This window comes from Xiphias gladius, chromosome 23, assembly GCF_016859285.1.
Source record: "Xiphias gladius isolate SHS-SW01 ecotype Sanya breed wild chromosome 23, ASM1685928v1, whole genome shotgun sequence".
NCBI lineage: Eukaryota > Metazoa > Chordata > Actinopteri > Istiophoriformes > Xiphiidae > Xiphias > Xiphias gladius.
Window position 1 is genome coordinate 5,383,592 of NC_053422.1, and position 24,863 is coordinate 5,408,454.

At 46.2% G+C, this 24,863-nt stretch overlaps 1 protein-coding gene across 1 annotated transcript; it reads left to right on the top strand.

Moving 5' to 3' along the window:
- Positions 1-10,466: 10,466 nt before the first annotated feature.
- tlx2 (T cell leukemia homeobox 2) lies at positions 10,467-21,942 on the top strand. Its single transcript, XM_040120246.1, has 4 exons — positions 10,467-10,983; positions 17,444-17,656; positions 18,435-18,672; positions 21,726-21,942. The coding sequence occupies exons 1-4, from the start codon at positions 10,467-10,469 to the stop codon at positions 21,940-21,942; spliced, it is 1,185 nt and encodes a 394-aa protein (XP_039976180.1).
- Positions 21,943-24,863: the final 2,921 nt, after the last annotated feature.

The following is a 24,863-nucleotide window of genomic DNA, read 5'->3' on the forward strand; positions in this document are numbered from 1 at the left end:
CCCCTATTGCTGTAATAAATACTAATACATTATCGATTAATGTCAGCCAAAGCACGGGGACGGGAGTGTGTCAGGCCTCCTCCGCGTCCCAGGGTTTATCATTCATAGACACTTTTATTCTGAGGCAGATGTCGCCCCCCCCCTCTCTCTCTCTCTCTCCTCCTGCCTCTCCAGAATCGCCCCGAGCCACTCTCCTGCCCGCCGCCCGGGGTTGGGGAGGCTGAGCTCGGCCCTGACAGGCGGCTGGTGGCTCTTCAATGCGGCAGAGGAAATTAAATTACCGCTCCTGTTGCCCGCTTTGTAAACAAGACAAAAGCCAATGATACGGCCAATTACACTTGAATACGGCGCATGTGTACAACAGGCTCTCAGAGCAGCCCGGTTTTAGGCTGCAGAACCGGGGATGGAGAGGAGGATAAGCAGACTGTGGTGTTTTTTTACGTGCCATTATCTCTAGAGATCTGCAGAGATTTATTATTATTTATTGTCAGTTTAATGCCCAAAGGTTTTTGGTTTTTTTTGGTTTTTTTTGGGTGAAATTATAATAGAAATTTGTAGAAGCTGGTTCATTATAAGAGAAATTTAGATGTTTTTTAAATAAAATTTAAAAAAAAAGGACATGAAAACATGAATTTAAAAAAAATTGTGATGATCAACTAATCTTCATTTTGCCTTTCACCGGTTGCGTCAGGCTAAATCGTGGGTTTAAAATTGCAGGCTATACCAGAATATGCACGGAAGAATTAGCATTATCCCGTGACATAAAAATTTTAAGTTATTGTTCATCCTTGTGAGTCAGAAAAGAAAAGAAAAAAAGAAAACTCGTTAAAAAGCCCTGAAGTCTATTTACAAAGCAGGAAGTAGTCTGACATTCCTGATTAACCCAGGAATAATGAACGTTTCCCCGTGTAAATGGCGCGTCTGGCAGCAGGTGTGAAGCCTCTGGAAGAAGCTGTCGGTTTCGGTGACTCCTGCAGACAAAAGCAGAATGCACGTTAAAATCTGTGAAGGCTCGTTTGCAGATGTCTGCTGAAGAGCATTGAGTGAGAAAGAGACGAAGGGCTTGATTGCAGACAAAACTGACATTATCGCATCTGCAAGAATTCAAAAGCCTATCTTCTCATTTTAGGGATGAATATACTACTACTACTACTAATAATAATAATAATAGTTTATTTTCTATACTAAACTGGCAGGTCACAGTGTCAGCTCAAGTCTACAAAAGAAGCTAAATGAACGACCCCAATCTCCGAACCCTTCCACAGACTGCCCTCACGGTCTCACAATAAAACCCCCGGTGAAAATGGCGATCCGAGTAAATAAAATAGATGGTCTTTATCAAAGTAAATTAGATTCACCTAAATAGTTCACCGGAGGGGCAGAGCAGTTCCTGTAATTCACTTTAAGGTTCACCAACTTACTCAATAAAGCCCCGGCTAGGAATCTGACTGATGTCTAATCGATAGGTTTATCTGAGGCCGACAGCTGGGAAAAGTGAAATGAATCGGTTTGCATTTAAGAGGAAAAGATGAAGTCGAGAAAAATCTGGCGTCGAGTAATGAAATGACGGGTTTTATTTTACCTTTTTGTGTCGATTTTTTCTAAATGGACTGAACTCGCACAAAAAAAAAGTTAGGGATGAAAGACCATTTTTAAAAAAATATATAGATTAAGTTTGAATAATAATAATAATAATAATAATAATAATAATAATAATAATAATAATAGTAATAATAATAATAATAAACAGATCGATATTTCTAGAAGATTACCTGTTTGACTTGCAGCCTGTGAGGCCTGAAACGCTCAGAGTGGAGCAGCATGACATCCCTCCATTCTCCCAGTCCCAAGCCTGCATTTCAACGATTTCTCCTCTCTTTTTTCACTGTTTTTCACCCCACCCCCCCCCCCCCCACACACACACACACACACACACACACGCACCCTCCCCTCTCGTCCTCCTCTCCACTCCGTTCAGTTTCAGAGTCGTCTGATCCGGGCAGGAGGCGCCAGGTTTTCCCCCGAGGCAGGCGAAGAGTCAAGGACTGAACCCTCCAAATGCAGAATAATGCAATTCCACACTCTCAGTAAAAAAGATGTTTCGCCGCCACAGGGTGGCTCTTTCCGGGTTCTGCAGCGTGCCGCGGTTGACCGGCGACTCCACACTCTGAGCAAACAGGGTTCAGCAGGGAGGCGACGCTTGTTCCATCCCAGAACGCTCTCAAGAGGAGAGGATGTGCAGGCTGCAGGGAAGGCACATTGTCCGTAGTCGTTTGGCCCATAGTTCTTAGGGGAAAGCGGCACAGGCGTTCAAATGATAAACCTGACAGGCTGGAAATAAACCTGCGAGCTGACAGCATAACAATCGAATTATTTGGAAGAGAAAATGGAAATGAATGTGCCCTGTAAAGCCTCTTTGTCTGCAACAACAGGTCAAGCTGGTTGAAGTAGCTCTGCAACATCTACTGGATCTTTACAAGGAGAAGTTTGTCTGATATTTTCTGGGTTGAATTTTAAGGTAACGTTAAGGGTTTCCATGTCTAAATAAACGGGTCAGTTGTTAAATTTAAGTTCCAGGCTGTAAACAAACTTAGCCTAAGAAAATGTGATATCATCCACAACAGAGAGCAAGACCTGGCCCCATACGAGATGACCACACATCCGTATTTTTGCTTAAAGATGCTTCCTTGAGTGTATCGTCTCAGTTTTATCCCGGGTTCAATTGTTTTGATCAGAATTCAAAGACTTTGCTCACAGCTTCGATCAAATTACCTCGAAAACCACGCGTAACACTGGTTTTCATACATGCATTTCAACTGAAAAGCACAACCCGTGGCCTGTCTCTGTACAAATAAGCCCGACTCACATGTGGTTCTTCTCAGACCCCTGAATTGGTTTTTGTACTGGAACAGGACCTCGTTCAGATTCTGATGGTTACGGCAAATTTCCAGTTCTGCGAGTGCAGACGGCAGCGTGCAAACTTGTTGGGGCAGAAGCCGCGTTCAAGTCCGCTTCTCTCGTGTTTATTTCCTTAGGTTTTGGTTACTGTGCCCTCATCAGGGTTGTGAAAGTGCGAATAGACATATGGGCATCGTGGAAAAACAGTTGTGTAACAGGAAAAATCAACTTATTTCTGTTTACAGAATCAGTAACTGATTTTGTTTTTAGAAAAAAGCCTGGACCCTCAGTAGAAAGGTCGTACCAGAGAGAGGTCCCTGCACCACAGCCAAGTGTTCCGTAGGATACTAATGTACTAGAACCATGGAGAACCCTGGTGATTCTACACCAAAGCGCATTTTAAGGGTACGTAAGATCATGACATGACCCTTCGAGCTGCGGCCATTCGAGAATCTCTGGCTCTTTGCAAGCCCCGTGCCAAGCGAGCGAGATGACTCTGTGCATGGACCACAGAGGAGGTCTTGCCGTACACGGTGGTTCTCTGGGTCGCAGTAACTGAGAGACATTTGTTGTCGCGTGCGAGGGCACCCGGGTTTCCGTGTTTAAGAAGAGTGCGCCGCTGAACGATTCGATTCTCCCTGCCTGACGAAACTGCTCCTGAAAGCATAAGTAAGGGGGTCTTTAAAGTGCGTCGCATGCAGGACAACGCGTCGGGGAGATTCCAGAACCAGTGTGACAGTAGAACAAGTCATTTTCAAGCTCGATAACTGATTGTTTACCTCCTCACAAAATAGGTTCTTTGGGTTGAAACAATGACTTCCAATAGATCCAAGGAGGTACAGTAGCTATGGGGACACTGAGGTCATGTCTTTGGCCTTCTCTCTGGGAATCATGGGCATTTTAGCATCATAACTGGGTCACATCCTACACTATATCTCATAGGGTGACTCCTACTCCCATACTCCTATATATATATATATATAAGCTGTTGATGGAGCAGTTAATAAACAAAAGGAAAGAATTCCAACCTTGGTGGAGCCCAAGTATTTCTGAAGTCCTGGCCACGGGAAAAGGCAGAGGAATGCCGAGGAGCAAATACATTAATAATAAAGGGTAGAAAGAAGTATTTCAGAACCACGTTAACTTTCTTATTCGGTTGCTCTCAGACTCTTTGTCACAAAGAGGCTTCTTTCACTATGCAAATGAAGGGGACCCTTTGCCCAACCACTGAACCCTGTTTTTTCTGGGTGTATCTCGTGAAATTCAACCTAATAGCAGCAGAGGAGCCAAAACAGGAACGGGGAGGGGGCATGACAGGCTTCGTCACACTAATCTCCGACATCCTTGATTGCAGAGGCGGTTTTCTCTCTCCCCCCCAGGTCCGGGGGTCATTTCAGCTGTCAATTTAAACGCGTCCGTAATCGGACAGCTTAGCGGCTGGACATCCATTATCGGACGCCCCTCGAATTTTGCCAAATGTTTCAGGAAAACTTGCGGGAGAAGCGGAGTTTAACCACGCTTGGCAATTTCGGCTGATACACATATCAATAAATTCAAGTTAAATGTCAGTTGGCTCCCCCCGGTGTTTTTCTCGGCTCTCAGCGGGCAAACTCAGGCCAGATCTCATGTCAGCAGATAGCTCTTGGACTGGAAGTGAAGGTGTCCGATGATGGAACCAGGGTAATTTTTTTGTGTTTTGGTTTATTTTTGCATGGAAACCTGCATCGTCGCATCACTGCACGCTTTGTAGGTGTTGTTGTTGTTGTTGTTGTTGTTGTTGTTTGTTGTTGTTTGCTTGTTTTTTTCACCCCACGTCGTTTCTCTTTGCAGAAACAGTTGCTGAGCATAAAGTTCCATGGAAACGGTTGCGGTGATGAAATGTGGGGAAAACAACAACAACAACAACAACAAACAAAAACAAACAAACCCTGACGCCCATTGACAAACAGGCATAACACAAACCAACGACATTAAAAGCCTCAGCAACAACAGCGATAGGCTTAATCATCTAGGCCACATTATGATTAGTTTTCATACCTCAAGTTCACACCGCGCTTTTGCTGGAGGGGGAATTTTAATGCAGGACTTGGGCCGGAAATGAAGCGGTTTTAAACCGCGGTATTCTCCACTTTTGAGCAAACAGTCTGAATAACCCCTTCCACCACCGCACCGGGCTATGCGTAGACAACTACATAGAAATGCTCCGTGTAGGCTGTAAGCAAGCTTCAATATCTTCAGTGGACACACTGCCTCCCTGTTCCTTTTTCCAATACATTTTTGATAATAATAATAATAATAATAATAATAAAGCATCTTTAAGAAAACATACATATTCTGTAAGCACGGGCCTATAAAACCTGGACCTGGAAATGACTGATCTCCCTGCTCAAATGTCCGATGGCCCCCTACGAGGCCGCCTTTAAGGCTTTAAAACGAGCGACAGAATTCGCAGCTCCGATTGGCTGAGACGCGTTTAAAAAAGCGCCGCGCACCTGCGTAAAAGTCTGCGTAAAAAGAACAAAAAATAAACAAACAAAAAAAAAAAGCCCCTCAGTGCCTTCACCGACTTGAAAATAGCACCGAGTGATGGGGGCGCATCCGAGGGAGCACGAACCGAGTGATGGCAGTAGAGCTGTGGTAGTAGTATGATATAGTTGTAGGTCCAGTAGGAGGTCGACATAGGTCAACATACTTATTATTATTATTATTATTATTCGTCTTTAAATGGCCTCTTCCAACGCCTGAACCAAGCCTCATTACTTCCCTTTTTTTCATTTCATTTTAATGTGGGTTTTGCCCCCCCACACACACACACACACACACATAAACACACACACACACACACAAAAGAAAGAAGAAAAAAAAACCCTACACCCACCAGTAGGTCACTAATATATCGGGGAGGCAACTGTGACAAATTCCTTTTGTCTCCGCCTTTTGCCGGTACTTTATTACCCAGACGAGCAGCATGGCCTGGAGATAACGATTCATCACGCACAGCCGGCAACCATAGACAACGCCTTTGGGCAAAGCCGGCGAGGGGCTTTCATATAGAGGGAGCGAGAGGGAGGGAGAGAGAGAGGGAGAGAGACGGAGAAAGAGAGAGAGAGAGAGAGAGCGTATGAGGGGGGTTGTACCTTAATTGGCAATGGGGTTTTATTGCATTAGTAAAATTGCTGATCACAATCCTGCACAGCTTCATGTCGATTCTGCGCCTGGAACCTGCAGGTAGACCTCTCATTGGCCTGTTTTATAGTGTTTTCTTATAGTGCTGGTTTTACGGCGGCAGCTCGTAGTGCCGTCAGGGATCTTTATTTAAGAAAATGATAATAATTTAACCCCCCCCCCCCCGATGCTTTGCAGCCATGGCCCGTTAGATACAATTTCAATGGTCCTGACGGGGAAAGTGGGTCAACGCAGCAGCAGCAGCAGCAGCAGCAGACGGAGGGATGTATGAGAACAGTGCAAAAAAAAAAAAAAAGCCAATGGAGACACCTCAGCCAGCGTTTGGAAGCAAGAGGACGTGGAGCCAATGCAGTCCAAACAGAGTAGTCCCATCACGTGGGGAAACGGCGTTTCTCTCTGCAGAATGAAATGTCAGACGCGCATGTGCATCTAAGGCGTGGAGGGAAAAAAAAGAAGCGTTTAGAGAATATTTGTGGCTGAGTGTTATGTCACTAAATTATCTGTTGAGGCTCTGTCTGATGGTCAAAAGGAAAGATAAATACTTTTAGTAAAGAAAAGGAATGGTTCGTTTGGGGTTTGGGTTTAGGGATGATTAAGGAAAGGGATTTTGTTCTGCTCAGAAATGGAGGGAAAACGTTACTCGCACCTCGTTTGGTCCAAACACCAAGAAAAAAAAAAGAAGAAAAATAAAAAGCAAATATAATGATAATTTGATACGAAGTTTTGGATCCATCTAAAGACTCCCAAACTGCACATTAGTAATCAGATAACTTTTCAAAAATAATTCGATTCCCCGGTGCTTCATTATAACAGGAGCTCTTAGGGACTAATCACCGCGAACAGCCCGAGCTGGTGAGAATTAATGGATCGAGACACTTGGCGTGTCACCGAGTGAGGCCCGCGTTGTCAGTCTCAACAGGGAACCAGCGCGGTGTCGCTCCCGACGACCGGAGCCCCGCAAGTTTCACCGCCGCGTCCCACGCGCTGGCCAAGGGGCCTCCCTCACCTGCGCGCGGGGGCCTAACGGAGAGGTCTCTGGGCCTCGAGATGTGGGCTGCGAGGATCGAAAACTCGACCCGGGTCTTCGAAGAAAAACCAGATGCTGTCTAATAAAAAAAAAAAAAAGTTTCCAATCCTGAGTAAAAACTGAGTATTGATCATTTTTAATCACTCTGGAATTTTAGCATGAAACTGTTGCATTTGAACGTACAGTGTTTAAAATGTCACTGGGCTCTGTCTTCTTTTTGTTTGGTTTTGTTTTGTTTTGGTTTTTCTTTTGGTTTTTGTTTTGGCCTTCAGATCCCATATGTGTCCAGGTTGGGTCGAACCTGATAAATAAATGAATCAGGAACCGGGACGGTAATTTCGTCGTCCCCGCTAAACTAGACGCCGGTGGAGTCGTTGGGTGCGTGTTGGGGGGGGGGCAGCTTCTACCTGCATGACGACGACAGAACCATTAAGAGGTTACGTTTCAGATGTGAACCATTCTGGATGTGGAAAATCCAAAGGTCCGAATGTAAGACGAGGTCGGCGGCGCCCAGTGGAACTCCGACAGTGAAATAAGACGAGCTTAGACAGAGGTGGTTTTGTTTTGCATTTACACTAAAACTCTCCATCTAACGCTGCGTGTGACGACTTGTTTCTGCGACCTGCTTTAAGGTGCCGGGTCTGCGCGTCCTTTTCGTGGGGATCCCTGGCACACGGAGGAGCCTGGGAACCCCCGGTCTGGACGTGAGTGCGCAACCTGGTTTTTTTTTTTTTTTGAGGCGCCGGAGGTGACGGAGCGAACCAGACACCGCATCGCCGCTGCTCGCGTCACACCGGCGGGGAGAGCTGCGTTGCCCCAACGAGGCTTTCAGACATTATTTCCCGCCCTCCTGCCCGTACATCTTCCTGGTTTTGCATAAACGGCCAATTACCTTGTCAGTAAGCTGATCTGAGGCCCGGTGCATCCTCTCGCATCCTATTCATTTCACTGTAACGCGCAAATATAAACAGGCCTAATAGCAGCCACGCTCGCACCCTTCTCGTCCCCGCATCGTTATTGATATGGCCTTGGATTCACACAATTGATTTTTATGCTTCCCTCTAGCCACCTTGTGCAGTCGAGAGATATCTTTATTCGCACAGAAAGTGAAATAAGTGCGTAATAAAACGGTGATATATTAAATTCGTTTTTCCCCGTGTCGCGGTTTTATTATGAGCCATTTTTCATCCTTATTGAATTGAGGCCCCGGCGATCGGCGTCGTCGCTTCGGGCGGAGGAAAGTTAAATAATTTGTGCAAATCAGCAACGCCGCGTTTCGCATTCGATTATCCATCTCTCCGTCCATCTCTCTACCTGGGCGCGTCGTTTCCCCACGCACGCGGGCTGAATATCGCTCGGTGTCGGCTCTGCATTTCATTACTTCTTGATCACGAACGCTGGACCCGGGTCCTACCGGTGGCTTTGAATCAGGCGCGCGCTCTGCACACTTCCCGTCGATATCGGTGGATTTATTGCCTCTTTGTGCGCAACGCTGCAACATCTTATTGCTTCAGCCTGGCTCTCGCCCCCCCTCTCTCACACACACACACACACACACACACACACACACACACACACACACACACACACACACACACACTTAAATCTGGTCCAGCATTTGTCGTATCCTGTAGGACACAGTGTACTGACGTAACCCGCTTTAAAAAATAAAGGGATTCTGGCGCCAGTCTCCGGCATGAGACACACATTTCGTCACTACGCGCGCCCGGTGTTCACACACTGATCCAAATACTGGTGGCCCTGGGTGGCGGGTGACCCTAGGGGTCCTTAAACGGGTTCCGCGGGCCCACGGGTGAGTATGTGGCCGCTGCAATCGCGCAATAAAGTGAGCACGCACTAAAAAAAGCCCGTCATCCACCGCTGCCTCCAGGTGCACACCTGCTGTCAAGGTCTGTACCAAATCATGTCCGACAGCAGGAGCCTCCTTAGGTGGCGGGCAGCTCTCAAACGAGATCTCATCAAGTAGAGGGTTCTCTGGAGGCCTTTGACGTGAGAGCCCTGAACCGTAACGCCACACCGGGTTTCCCGTTTTAAGCCGTTTTAACCGCACAAGAGGGAAACTCGGCGGAACTCTCAGAGAAGCTGGGCGCACGAATGTCAAAACGGAGTGTTTCCAATGATAAACTTTGGGGGAAAAAAACAATAAAATAACAACAACAATAATAATATAATAATAAATAAATGAAAACGTGAAATTTAGCTTGTCCAGTAAAAACCAATCACCATTGACATGAGGAGGGAAATATCTGGAAAATCCTTCAAATGAAAGGTAATTCACGCTTTGGAAACAATTTTAATGTAAAAAACATGACAAACAATATATTAAACATGAGACATGAGACCAAACATTGTTTCCCCTATAATCTCAAATACGGAGACGAGCATTGTAGACGCCAAACGGTTTGGAAAGCAGGCGAGCCGGGCCTCGGCAGCACTAAACGGCACCGACCCTCCTGGTTAAAGCCAGAAAAGCTGCAGGGGGGGAGGAAAAAAAAGAGCAAAAAAAAAAAAAGCTGCGGTTTCTTTAAGACATCCGAGCAAAACAACTGTCCTACCGGGGAGGAGGGAGGAAGGGAGGGAGAGAGAGAGAGAGAGGGAGGGAGGGAGGTTTGGCTGGATGACCGAATGGCAGCTTTTACGCAGAGGGTTGTCTCACCTGCTGAAACGCACATCACCATCCGGCACAACAGAGCCATCCTTCCGTCTCACCTCCAATTAATATCCAGCCTGCGAGGTCAGCGCCGCGCTTTCGCCCCTTCGGCTTTGTTTTGTCGCGTCTCGCGCCTTATTTTGATGCGACGAGCTCGGGTATCCTACCGTGCCCTCTGCGTATGGCTCGCCTCTGCCCGAGTAGGCGAACAAAGCGCATCGAGCCCTCTCCAGAGAACTGCCTCCCCCCCAAAATCACGGATGTTTGTCTGTGAGTACTCGGGATAACCATTTCGCGTCCTCTGTTGTTTTTTCTTTTGCTTTTTTCTCTCTTTTTTTTTTTTTCCTGTTGGTAGGCTTCCTTGTGTCTAGTTCACGGGGAGCGAGCACGCTGTTAAAGATGGATACGCTCTTTCCCAGCCCGAAGGACAGGCATTTAATTGATTGAAAACCCGATCCCACGGTTGGACAGAAATAATGGGAAGATTCTGGACGGCGCCGGACACGTTAACGGTTTCCTGGGAGTAGAGCGGGCCTGCGTCGATGCTTGAAAACAAAACAAAAAACAGCCCAGTATTGCAGTATACATGCAAACCGTTCTTCCCCCGAGGCGCGAATTACCCGAGGACAAGAACGAATCCGTGTACTGATAAAATATACCGACAAACACACAACCGATCAAACTATGGAGCACACCGGGATCGAGGAGGTGAACCAGACGCACCAGCAGCAGCATGAACCCATCAGCTTCGGGATCGACCAAATCCTGAACAACTCGGACCAGTCCAGCGGCTGCATGCTGCCCAACCGGACCGGCGACCCGGATTACGCGCTGGCCCCCAACGTCTACAGCAACGGGTACAACAGCGTCTACAACCCGGCCTGCTCCATGGCGGCGGCGGCGGGTCTGGCGGGCTCCTACAACGTCAACATGAACATGAACGTCAGTATGAACATGAACATGAACGTCAACGTGAACTCGGGCGGCGCCGGCGGGGTGATCCGGGTGCCGGCGCACAGACCCATGCCGCCGCCGCCGCCGCCGCCGCCCGCTGCCGCCGCGCCGCAGCCCCCCTCGACGCACCCGGCGGGAATCGGACCCGGCATCCCCTCGGTGCCCGGGATGGGGATGGGGAATGCGGCAAACTTCACCTTCCCGTGGATGGAGAGCAGTAGGAGGTTTGCCAAGGACAGATTAACAGGTAAAAAGAGCTTGGTCGTGATCCCTGCAACCCCCGTAGGCTGATTTGTGTTTGCCATTAAAGCGTCTGTCGGCCAGGGGAGAATGTAATCTACAGAAAACCTTCGTGTACCTTCACCGGCACTTCACGCCCTAGTAAATGAGCCCAAAGACTGGGGCACAGAGTCGTGGTGTTGCTGCGTAATCCCCCCACGGCCGTGCAGGGTTTTTTAAATTTGTCTTTTTTTTTTTTTAATTATTATTATCATTATTTTCTGACCGATTCGTCTTTTAAAAAACAGGCTAAACTGGGCCCTGATAGCTCGACAAAAAAAAAAAAAAAAAAAAGTCATCTTTAGGTGGTAATCTGTAACGATTCGTATGCGCAGTCACACACACACACACACACACACACACACACACACACACACACACACACACACACAGAGTCAGTTTGATGATGCTGGAAGGTGAAGCCTGATAAACGGGTGGAGAAACCGACATGGACATGCTGATGAATCAGTATTGGACCATCACTCTCCATTTACAGCGGATGACGGATAACGACGTTCCACGTTTTTTTTTTTGTTTTTTTTTTATTTTGAGGATGAAGGATTTGTTTTTTGTTTTTTTGCCTTTTTTTTTGCCTTTTTTTTTCCTTCTGCGAGCGAATCCAGAAAACGGGAAGATGAGTCATAACAGTAACAACATATGGGAAATTAATTTCCACATAACAGTGGATGCTCTCAGGATATTATTGTTATTATTATTATTATACTTCCACTGCGTTTAGAACATACAGCGGATAATGACAAGTTTACGTTTCCCAATTTTATTTCACCATAAGATTTCATACCTAACTGCGATGCCTTTAAATCGCCTTGCACCCAGTCCGTCCCCGTGGTTCCCGCTTAGTCCACTATTAAGGACCTCGCATTCCGTTGGTCCACGTTCCCCGGACCTGTGAAGCTCAGGCTGGGGATCTGCTCTAAACCAGGTCTTTCGCTGTCGCCTAAAAAAAAAAAAGCCCCCGGCTCCTCGCTTTCTCTCCCCGTAAGCTTGTGAATTTTAGAAGGAAATGCAAAAAAAAAAAAAAAACCAAACAACCAAACTGGCAGTGAATGGTTAGTAAACACCATGACACAACAATAATACAATGATAAGACAGCAATGGCTTCTTTGGAGGCTGCAGATAGGACCTTTAATAACAAATTACTAATTTCTCCCATTAAAGATAAAGAACCCGGGACGCATAATTGCGGTTTTCCACGAGCCCGTCTGGTTCCGCGTCGCGTAGCCCCCGTTGAATGGTCACTGGGCAGCTTCCTACATGCTAAGGTTTTTGCGTGAACTCGGTCACACACGGTGACAGCGGTTTTAACGCTTTCCTATCATTTAGATGCTCTCGTATCTCACCTGTAAAGCCAAAGAATCACGTTTTTTTATTATTATTATTCAAAGAGAGGCGTTTACAAAAAAAAAAAAAAAAGACCACGTCCATATTATTTGTCTATTATTTGTCTTTGAACATTGATCACGCTGATGAAGACAACTAATAACGTGCCATCGTTGGCCAGAAGGCCCGTTTTCTGCTATTGTCCCTGGCAGGGGTTCAAATGAAAAGAGAGATGGTATCACGGTGGCACAAAGTAACAGGTAACTTTAAAAACGATTCCTTTCGTTTGTTGACCAAACCTGCAGCGTTGCTACCAGACTCTACGTTATTCTCTCCTGACTGTTTCCAGCCTGTGACATTTTAAAAAAAAAAAAAAAAAATTGATTTATTTTCCTATTTTTTCCATGACCTCATCGTTATGAAGATAACCCCCCCCCCCCTCATTAAATATTCACTATTCAGTTCTTTTCGAGCTGATTAATTATTAAATACTGGGGGACGATATGTCAGCTGCAAAAAGATACAGTGTAAATAGGCTTATCAATTTTACTCATAGTCACCGAGGGCCTCTCGTTTAATTTCTCCCAGCTTTGTGTCGCTGTAATTATTTCCCGGTTTATATCTTTCCACTGTATTGATCAGCCAGAGATCAGCAGCAGCAGCTACAGTAGCATCTCACGCACATGCACGAGCGCGCATGCGAGCACACATGTGCACACGCGCACACACTCTCCAGATTTAGGCTGCTCTGTTTTCCATAAAGGGGCCGTAAATCAAATGGACTATCATCTATCCTGATGGGCAGAGGAACCATTTGAAGTGTGTTTTTTTTTTTCTCTCCGCTTCTTGTTTTTCTCTCCAAGTTGAAACCGGAGCAGAAAAACGGCCCCTTGCAGCTTTGCAGAGCCGAGCGTGTTGCCAAAGGCTCCCAGCTCTGGCAGCCATGGGAGAGGGTTTTCTTTTTTTGTTGTTGCTGATATGTAACCGAAACCTGTTAAATCGTACAATAGTTTATTTATCTCGTTTTTCACACTGACGTGCGTCCTTACGGCCTGAATTCATGTTATAAAAAAATCACGAGAAGTTGCATCAGACTGACGCAAGGGATTAAGATTTGGGCTGTTCGGCCACCATTTAATCCATGTCTAAAAATAAGACTCATACGGGACGGCTCATGTTGGTCACCAGCTCCTCTCTGGCTTTATGGGCTTAGACTTCATAATTTCATTCGTGTGTTATTAATTTATCCCAATTTCAACGCTAATTTTAAGCTATTATTATTGTTATTATTATTATTATTAGCAATAGTAGTAGTAGTAGTAGTAGTACGGTAAAATTGTGGCCACAGCAGTGTTATTTCTCTGTGCGCCGTGTCCCCAAGAAAAAAGGTGACTTTATATTTTACCCTTATTACAAAATGTATTTTTAGTTGAGGCTATTTTAAATCTGCTCGATACTCGGTAACGATTTTTATCAAAAACAAAACCGAAAAAAAAAAAAAAAAAAACAAACAAATCAAAACAAAAAAGTAAAACAGAAAACAGAAAAAATACGTTTTTTTTTTTTAAATAATAATGACAATTTAAATAAATCCAAGCAAAAATTCAAAAAGTGTTTTGCAGCGCAAGAAATTTAAATCATAAAGTCATAATTATTATTATGACAGATACACAAACACGTGTATCTGCTAATACAAAAGAACAAATATACCGGTGACCAAACACTAATCAAATTATTTAAAAGATGCTGTTCTAAGATAATAATAATGATGATAATAATAATAATAATAACAATGGTAATAATGACAGGCGATAATGTGGATCATTTGGGCGTCTTGGCCATAATTAGAGCCATAATACAGCAGGAGCAGCTCTAGAGGCCACGTAGCGCCAATAAAACACAATGAAACCCTTTTTTCTCCCCCCCCACCCAGTAAATCTCTGTCAGGGTTTTAATGGCGGCAGAGCAGGAAAAATTGGATTGTGTTTCCGTGTTGGACCCGCTCCTGTCCCGGTGTTTCCAGCCGCCCCGGTTCGGGCTGTGACAGAAGACAGCGTCCCCGCCTTTTGTCCCGCACGGTGTAATAAATAGCAATATATGTTCATGTTATATTTCAATATCCCCTTTAGAATCCTTCACGGATATATTTATTAGATTGCTACCGAGGTAATATCCGCAGAGGGGAAGGGAGGCGCTGTCACCGAGAAGTGTTATTAAGTATAAGTGGTTTTATTATGGGAAACATATTCTCCGCGGTAGCATTTTATTTTTTGATATGCTTATGCTAAATTGTATTACCCGGCCCATTTTCTTTTTTTCATTTGACGGAGGTGAACGAGAAGTCAGATGATTCTGCAGCGTTTGGCGTTTTCTCTTCCTTCTTTTCCCTCTTGTTTCAACCCAGTACTTGGGCCGACGCGGTTCGGTTTGTGCAACACGAGACCTCTACCTGTCTGAATGGGTTTTTTTTTTTTTTTTTTTTTTCCCAAGGCCTCCACGCAGATGCTTCGTCCAGCGTTTTACTGTTTTCCGGGCAGTTCGGGGAAAACCATTAATAATCAGGGAAAGTAATTAAGTATTATAGCGACATTTAACAGTCGGTGTACTGTCTCTAGAAAATGCTTAGGGTTGAAGTAAGGTGCACACCCTGGCTTAAGACTCGACAGGAACAATATATCAATATATATATATATATATATATATATATATATATATATATATGTTCATGTATATATACAGAAATCTGGCAAATTGGTTTTGAACACCAAAGACAGAAGAGGCTTTTGTGAGTATTCAATACAAGAATACAGGAGTATTATGAATTATAAGAAGATAATAGGGTTTGTTTTGATTCACGTTATTTCATTAGGACTGATGCAGTCGAGCAGGGGATAGTCTTTTAATTTGGAGGCTGGTTTAGAATCGAGCCACTGCCGGACTGCACAGGCTCGGACGTTACATCATTGTTACTCAGCAGTTTACAGCCCCAGTAATAATAGAGAGGAATAAATCCGAAGGCATATCCGGTTCCCGCACCGTCGTGGGCTTACATCTTCAGTCAAAACACCGATCACGACCGGTGCGAGCGTCCATAGCATCTCTGTGTCATGTATTCATCTGCGCCGTGCACGTTGTGGGAGGCGACGCCTCGCTGCACTTGGCAGGCCCAGGGGCTCCCGCCGCGCTGTCGCGTTTGCCTCTGAGCCTGCTCGCGTGTGCCTGGTCCATTAGCCAGCCCGCAGATGGCCCGAAATAGCCATCTAATGCAGTATGATTCGGCCAGACCTGCCGCTGGGAGCGACAGCAGGCCTGCTCGGGCTACAGAATAGCCTCGGCCCAGTCGAGGAGCCGACCAAAGTCGTCGAAGTGTATACAGGACAGAAATACCACAGAGTGGTCACCATAAGGGGTCGGAGCAGGGGTCACGGGAGATTTCCAAAACGCGCCGTGGGCAGCGCAATAAGATCCCCATAAATTCCCCGCTAAGGGCCACGGAGGTGCTGGGGTCCACTGTGAGCGCCTATAGGAACATCGTGGAAACGTAATGGGGATTTTTGTCACGATAAACGCCTGATTAAATACCACAGATGCCCGTGTAAATCCCAAAAGGAATATTGAAGGGGGTACAATTACAATTTTCTACTATTATCGGGCATCGGAGGAACAAAGAAGGTGAAACCTGATAACAGTGTCGTGAGAAGATTACCAAAGGAGATTAAAAAGAATAACGAGGAGAGGAGGAAAAAAGACGCGGTCACTATAAATCAGGAGCAGAAGACAATCAGAGGGAGGCACTAAGTCTTTGTTACACGCAGGCGACGTTAACTTTATGTGACCTACTGTAACCCGCAGATTGCAGCTATTTATCTTTACTTTACAAATCATTCGCTGGCGTACGCCTCAATCTGCCACTCGCGTTCAGCACCGTCGGGGGGGGGTCGGCGGCAACTCCCCGGAAACGACTCTGCCGAGCGCTTAATGGCTTCGTGTTCCATTTTCCATCCAAATTGTCATCGGCAAATGAATTTTCAGGTCGCTGAAACTCGGCGGCGGCGGCACGTGGCCCTCGGGGGACACCTCTGCAGATGTTTTCATATTCATTTTGGCTCCTGGTGAGCTTTTCTGACAAAACAAAAACAAATAAACACCCTGTAAGACAGCAGGCGAAACAGCTTGCTGGGGAGGAACGACACAGAGAGGGAGAGGGAGGAAACTGTTTTCGTTTGTTTGTTTGGTTTTTTGTTTTTTTCTTCCTGCTGATGGTTTCCATTCTGCTTCCAAATGAAAAATGCGGCTGGGGAGTGGATCTACGGCCAGAAACGATCTCATTACATTTATCGATCTCCTGTTTACCCAGGGCTGACAAAATAGGCAGGATTCATAGATATTTCACGACGCGGAAGTTAAGTGGTTATTAATACCAGCGATAGTGCAGTGATACGTGACGGTGAACCAGCAGGTAATGAGGCGCAGACAGAAGGAAAAACACAATGCGGACTCAGATAATGACTGTGTACTATTTATGTTTTTTTTGAATGAAAAATGTTTATATGCAAGAGCAGTCAATGTCAGGTCCTTATGCCAAGGTCACTGACAAAATGCTTGATGTCTGTGTGGAAGATATTTTTGTGCAAAAATTGAATTTGATTGGTCTGATGGTAAAGATTCCCCCCAAATCTGCAACGATGGGACTCTACAAAATTGAACTTTGTTAAGTTGAAAGTCTATGAATGGAGGTTATTACTGACATTGTTTTAAAGAAAGTTACCGAATCCTGTTTTGACCTTGACATTGTCACCGGATGACCCCGATAACCTGTCTCTGATTGGCTGACTGGTATGTGCTTGATGTATCTTAGGAACCTTACTAGTTGGCACTTATTTTCCCAAATGGAAGCTATCTCATTGTGTAGTGAAACCTCTCCAAATGCTAACTTAAGAGAACAGCAGTAAATAACATTAAAGCAGACTCTGTTCATCATTCAGGCCTCCTTCATGTGATTAGCTGCTGTGCATCGGTGCCTGCCCGGCGGCAGCTGCCGCTGTGCTCCAGATGTGGGACCTCACTGTGTCTCCCTTTCCTTTAGGGGAGCAGGCAGAGGAGAGCCGAGCCGGAGAGGCCACAGGGGGGCCGGGGGCGACTGGGTCCCTCTGTCCTCTCCCCAAGGGAGACATCGGCAGGGTCCCTGTCTGGAGCACTGTGGAGACATTAGCCAAATGCTATTACCCTGAGCTCGCTCACCTGCGAGACGGCAATGGCCTTCTAGCAGACTATCCTTTCCCAAAGGGTGCTTGCCCAGGTGAGTCACCCTCTCCCCCTTTCAACCTCCTCCCATACCTCACCCATTTGTGTTACAGCTGTCTTTTTAAGTGCATCCCTCTTGTGTGCTTTTCTGATGAATGCGACCTAAACGTTGAAATGTTTCATCTCTGTGAAAATTTAAAAATGACTGCTAAAGTAGACGTTCACGTTTAGATTTGTACTGACCTTTTCATTCGAGGAGGCCAATTCATCACCAGTTGCAAGCAACATCTTACTTTGAGTTGCCTTGGGAACTTGTACTGCATAACCCAGTTTTCTAAATGTCCTTCTATGACTTTTCCTTTGACTTCCTGTCTGTGCAATTCGTTGTGCTTTTTCGGTTTTCAAAATCTGGCCGGGGAGTGGTAATCACATTTATCCTCTTCAATTGGCAACTTCTGGGCCTTCTCTTAGACTCCTCGTCCAAACACACTGGCCTTTCCAGAGTCGAGGCAAAATGGACAATTATTTTATCCAACCAAGGACTGGGAAACAAAATCGCGTTTATACCACGAGGGTATACAAACAAAACCTCAAGGGAAATTAGTTTAGTCTTCAGAAACACAGATCATTGCAGTTTAGAAAAGGAAAACAACCTTAATTACTTACAGTAACCTTATTGCTAAAGCTAACATTGCCTTTTTTAGGAATAACATGCGTGATGTTTAAAGCTTTAATCCACAACATACACAATGCTTAATGAATAACTAAACCAAGGCAACTACAGTCAATACAATATGATAACAAATCCTCTTTTTTCTCTTCCCGCTTTTCAGCCGCCCTGTCGCCCTTCTCTGTGACCCGTCGTATCGGCCACCCCTACCAAAACCGGACGCCGCCCAAGAGGAAAAAGCCTCGCACCTCCTTCAGCCGGGTGCAGATCTGCGAGCTGGAGAAGCGTTTTCACCGGCAGAAGTACCTGGCGTCGGCCGAGCGCGCCACCCTGGCCAAGGCCCTGAAGATGACAGACGCACAAGTCAAGACCTGGTTTCAGAACAGACGGACAAAATGGCGGTGAGATTCCAGCAGAGCACTGTTTCACTCGGGGCATGGTTCGGTTCACTTCGGTTCACAGGGCAGCACAACTGTCTCTTCCACGTAGCATCTTTTGCTCATTTTCTCCCCCACGGGAGCTACTTAAGCAAAACAAACAGGCCTTGATGGATTTTTCAGAGGCTATTTGTCTTAATGAGCGCAGGACGCTCACTCAGAAGAGCCATCCCTTCCAGTTTGTCTCGCGACCATTAATCGACAGCGGTGAACGTGCCCGTGTTTTGCCCCTCGGCCCTAAAAATGCTCACTCGTGTTTCACCTTAAACACAGGTGAGGCGGTCCGCAGCTGAAGCATCTGAGGCGTCGTGCAGCACCAGACGTGTTTTGCTTAGCTAGGCTGCCAGTCGAGGCCAGTTCACTTGACCAAGCACAATCACTCCTGAGCCTCCTGAAAGGCCTTTTAGAAAACTGCTGTCCAAAGCAATACTCCAACACTCAGAGGAGGAATTGACTGAGAAGTCCATAGACAGGAAAAAAAAAAAAACACACACAAACACACTCCTTCACTTCATTCTCACTGTTGTTTATAGCCATTTGGAAGTAAATGAGAAGGAGATCCAATTATCATGCCCTGCCCATAGTTAAAGGGGCAGGGTGCATGTTTCAAAGTCACATTACAAACAGCTAAATTACCTAAAGGGTTTTAATTTTTAAATGATCCGGAAGCTTTTTAGAATTCGTTTTGAATTTAATACAGATAGAAAACACTTCAAACGGAACTGTGTTTTTGGCTGCTTGACATTTATGAGATAGTTTATTGGCCTGTTTGTCTTAAATAAAGATATAATGTTGAAATTTGGTTTGATGACCCCTCTGAAAAAAGTATCAATCACACCCTGTAGCACTGAAAAAAAAAAAACAAGACACATTTTCCACCGCGAGATGTAATAACAATGAATTTGCTTAAAACAATCACGGCCAAACTGAATCCGAGACTGAACGACATGTCACGAGTAACGAGGGAATTGGCCTAACTCGTTTTCCTGATTTCCTAGTTTTGCCGAGATTTATGCCTTTCCCTGTAGTGTGCACCTGATAGGATGAGCATGAGGGATGTCTCTGCGTGACGACCACGCTAGTAACAAGAGGATGATCGAATCAACAGGCAGCGAATAAGATTATGATAATGCTGTTAACAATAATGTGTGGCTAATGGATGGAGGTTGGTGTGCATGAAAGAGTGTTTTAGAGGTGCTGTTTTTCTACCTGTGATTCCTTCCTGCCATTAGCAGTTTGTTGTGGATTTTGACAGCGGCCATTTATTTTATTATTGTTCCTGTTATTAGCGGCACCACCTTAATGTTCAAAACAGCTTAATATATAATTCATTCTGCCTTATTCCGTAATGCTGATACGGCAAGGGCTCGGAACGTTTCTTCTCACACACATGCGGGAGAAATCCGTCAGGAGAGTGGATTTGAATATTAAAGAAACTCCATCTGGGGAGAAGAAACAGAGGCATCCTTTCATCTGCTCTGAATCACAATGGGAGCACGGTTTGAAGCTTGTTAAGTCCATGTTTTTCTCTCTCCTGCCTTTATTGTCTCAGGTCACTTCTGTATTTACACCTCTAGTCCTATAGTAAAGCTCACCCGGAGCGAGTGCTTCTCTCTGGATACTTTCCAACATAAACACCTCAACCCTTCCATGAAAAAAGGGCACATAGTTTGAACCCACGCTGTCTCCTCGTGTGTCTCAGGGAAAACACACGTCTTTGCTCCGTTTCGCCACGGCAAATGCTGATATCAGCGCCAACTGTCACAACACACGGGGTGTACGTTACCGTTGACATATGCGGCGCTGAAAAGAAGGGAAAAAACAAACAGATGTAACTTTTCACCTTGAGGCAGGAAGCGTACTGTTCCTCCTCCCCCCGCGTTAGTCACCTTCCCTCACCAGCACCTGTCACTCGTCTTGATCAGCTGTCATGTAGCCCCGGGCTGCAAGCAGCTAGCACTGGCGTTGAATAAACCTACAGTAAAAGAAGCCAGTTTGCATATGAACAACTTTCATTGGCAGTTTTTTTTTTTCCGAGACACTTGCAACCGCTGTTCCTTTTCAGCCCCCTTCCTACTTTCCTTGCTTGATTTCTTCATTGCTTTCTGCTTCTCTGCTCTGTGGCTTTCGTGCTTCCATTGATAGCCGTGAAAAATATGGTCCTAAGGAAAAAACAAAGCCAAAACCACAAACAACACTGAAAATCCAGTAGTTTCGGGCTGGCATGCTTTTTATTACCTGTTATCTTTAATTTTAAAAAGAGTGGCTTGGTTTTTATTGTCAATCGTTCACTTTGAAAGCCGGCCCTTTTCCCCGATTTCAGCAAAGCAGAGCTTCAGTCTGGTATCCTCTAATGTAGTGTTTCATAAGCTGAACGACCGTGCAGGTTGTTTGTCCTTACCCTCTGATGCGACCCATAAGAGCGTCTCCTGAAATATGGCACTAGCCACGGTCGTGAACACGCGGCCAAGCTTACGGAACGGCCACCGTTTGCTCAGGTTTCGGCACAAAGAGGTTGTTCAGTAAAACGTGACCACGGGTCGTAACTAGGCTGCCGCCACTGACAGCCCATGGGCTCGTTTTCTCACAGCAGAACAGTCTCCTCGTGGCTCTTTTAAAACTAAGCAATATATGCTTACGACTCCCTGTCACTGGTTGCCCGCTTCCAGAAGCCTGATTAAGTAAAACTATCCGGTAAATTGCAGGAAAAGGTCACAGGAAAGTTTCAAAACTATGCTCATGTAGCAGACATGTTTCTTCTCTTCTTTCCTAAAATGCTCGTCATCTTATGGCCCCTCAGATTTTTCCCGGCGGTTGGGAACCACTGTTTTGATATAAACCATATCCTGTCTATTTGGACAAGAAAGCGAGATTGCGTCTTTATGAGGATATGGGACAAACACTGCAAACAGTGCAGTGGCATTAATTGATGTTGTGTACGCGCCCCCCGTAAAAATAAAACACCGTCCAGGTATAACATCCTCCTCTGCTCCCTTTTTGTCCCTCCCTCTACCCAGGAGACAGACTGCGGAGGAGAGAGAGGCAGAGAGGCAGCAGGCCAACCGGCTGATGCTGCAGCTTCAGCAGGAAGCTTTCCAGAAGACGTTGAGCCAGCCTCTGCAGCCAGACCCACTCTGCCTGCACAACTCCTCCCTCTACGCCCTGCAGAACCTGCAGCCCTGGGCAGACGACAATAAGGTGACCTCCGTCACCTCCGTGGCATCTGTAGTGTGAGCTTGTTACTGTGTGTGTGTGTGTGTGTGTGTGTGTGTCTTTGTGTATAGGAGAGACAGAGGGAGGGAGAGGCTGGGAATGAGATGTGTGTATCAAGTTGTGGTCGGTGTGAATGGACAAAAGGGAGTTCAAAAACGCAGCTCCGTTATGGGTTTGTTGTAGATACAGGAAAATGATGCTTGCTTTGGGAAAAAAAAGGAAAAAAAAGAAAAATTTCAATGGACATTGTGCTTCCTCACTCATTGATGGTTACCAGCAACATGGTGGGGGAGCATGTGTAGAGAGAGAGACAGCTATCTGTTACTGCCAGGACCCTACAAAGCACTGTATGCGGACTTCACAGCACAGGAGCCGCACCGACATTGCTGTTTGTCAAAATTAAGCAAGTCCACAACTGTTAACTTAAATATCTAAAGTATGTTGAGTCATTTTCCTGCCTTACACCAAGTTTCCGCTTTCCCTTCAGCTGTCGGTCTAAAAGAGAGGAGGGCACTTTATCCCTAAGTGCCGGGAAACAAATGGACACCTCTGTACATGCCCAACTACCAAGACTGTCCCCTCTTTTGCCTCTGGATCCCCCACAAGGCGGCAGAGACTTTCTGCCACAAACGGCAAAGACAAAGAAAAAAAAAAAGAAAAGAAAAGAAAAGAAAAAAAAAGAAGTCCTGCTTTTCGCTTTCAACTTTGTACAACGTAGTAAATGCATGTTTCAACCCTTTTCTGTGTGCACTCGGACGTACCGCTGAAGTCAGCTGCCGTCGAGGTGGAGCTCCTCCCCGACTGCAGCGTTCAAGTGGTAGTGGATTGGTGGAACTCCCGGTCACGGATTCCTCATTATGTTCAATTTAAAAGGTGTTTTATATTAAATGATATTGTGACTTTTTTGAAAAGATGACAAACCTCTCTGTTTGTTCTTGCCTCCTATTGGGTCCCGTTGGGTTTTTCCACACACCGCCTGTCCGTTGTCTGTCACCATTGTGAAAACCTCGCGATAACACTTTAGGACTCGAGCGAGCCAGTTGCACGTGAAACTTTCCAACCACGCAAAGGTAGGATGCCGTCGACCTGTATCAGGAGGAAAGCGCGATACCTTTCTAAACACATGAAAGCCGTTGACTGCAGCTCCCATGTGTGCATGCGGGGCAGGGCGTTGCCAAAACTCAGCAAGTTTACTCAGCAAAACCCTCCGTGGATTAAAAAAAAAAAAAGAAAGAAAGAAAACAGGCTTGAAAACTGATGCCAGCTCGAATAAGGATGAGGGTACATGAGAAAGTAGAGGCTGAGCAGCTGCCAAGTGAAAACTGGAAGTGCAGCGGTCTGGGTTCTGTTTATGTTTGATCATTTCTGCGTTACGCCAGTGGTTTTCGGCGGAACACCTCAACGGAAGAGGAATTCATCCTTTGGAGGTTGGGAAGCTGAAGGCAAACCGTCAGCGCAGGGGGGACTCGAGCCATCAGGGGCCGAGTGGCTCCGTCCTGGTTCCGTCCTCTGCACAGTGCGAGGACGAGGACGAGGAGATGGGTCGTGGAAACGGAGGAGCCGCGGTTTGATTTGGTCAGAGTCCCTCTGTTTTTGTTTTTGTTTTTGGTATCAGCCTTATGAATTATGTTACACTCTCTGCTTCCCGTCCGTCAGCTGACACCCACTGAGGGACTGGAATTCTCTGCCCTCAGGTAATTTCCTTGAGTGCCTGTCGCCCGACAAAAACGTCACCATTTTTTTTATTTTTTATTATTATTCATCTTCGATGCTTTTTAGTCGGGACGGGAGTTTTCGTTGGAGTGGGGTTGAGTGAGTTTTATTAGCTCCCGCGACACTTTTCCGGTACTGGCTTCCATTATTGTCGAGGTGAATCACGGCCACCTAGACACCGGGCAGCCGTAAACGTTTGTTATCCCCCCCCCCCACACACACACACACCCTATCAGGCAAATGCTTATAACCCAGCAGCAGACTCATCTTTCAGGTTACTTGGCCGCAAACGAGCCTTCGACACCGTGAACGTGACGGGGAAATGGACCTTGCTGCGCACAGCCCCCCTCCCATCCGACACCCAGTCACTCCGTTGCTTTGGACCGTACACGCGTAACGCCGGCCCCCTCGCTTATCCTGGCCGTGGCCGCTGCTGACGACTACCTGTCGCGGGCCTTTACGGCATACCTGGGTTTCGCAAGCTCCGGGGTAAAACGCCTCGCGCCCTTTTGTTCGGTTATCGCTGGCATCTCTGCCTCCTCGAGCCCCCCGAGCCTTTGCTCGGAGCGAGTTGACGATCCGGTTCGAAACAGCTGTCTGCAACTGCAACCAGCCTCAACAGCCCCCCTCTGCCCCAGCGCCTACGTTCAGTCAGTTTTCAGGGCGTCTTGCCTGGTTGGGATCCTGTCAGTGGCAGGGCAGTTCTCCAGGTGACGCCTCCTCAACCCCCATTTCCTCCGCTCCCTGCTGCGTCTTTCATCTCTCGGTCTCAGATGCCTTGAAGACGTGACTTGGCCCATTTTAGAAAAATTCCTCCCTCCTCTGTTCTCAAAACCGTGCATTGTGTTTTACTACAGGTGCTTAAAGATGTTTTTCCTCTCCTGTCATGGCTCTGTAGTTTTTTTTTTCTCTTTGTTTGTTTTTTTTTCTCTCCTCGCCCTCTCTCTGTCGCCGTCCTTATCAAATAAAATGTCACCACACAAGATGAACAAGAGCAAGAGGCTCCGGGTATATCGGACTTCCTATCAGGGACTTTGTTTTGGACAGGAGCACCAGAAAAAAAACAAAAAACAAAACCCTATTCACCACCACATACGCTCCCGTCGGCCGTCTCCATTCTGGAGAGGACGCGGCGAGCGTTTAGGTCATACGGGGCCCGTCCGGTGTGCCCCTGCCGGGTTTGGAGGCTTGATCCGCCGGACATTTTGGCGGGGCCTCCTGCAGACCGC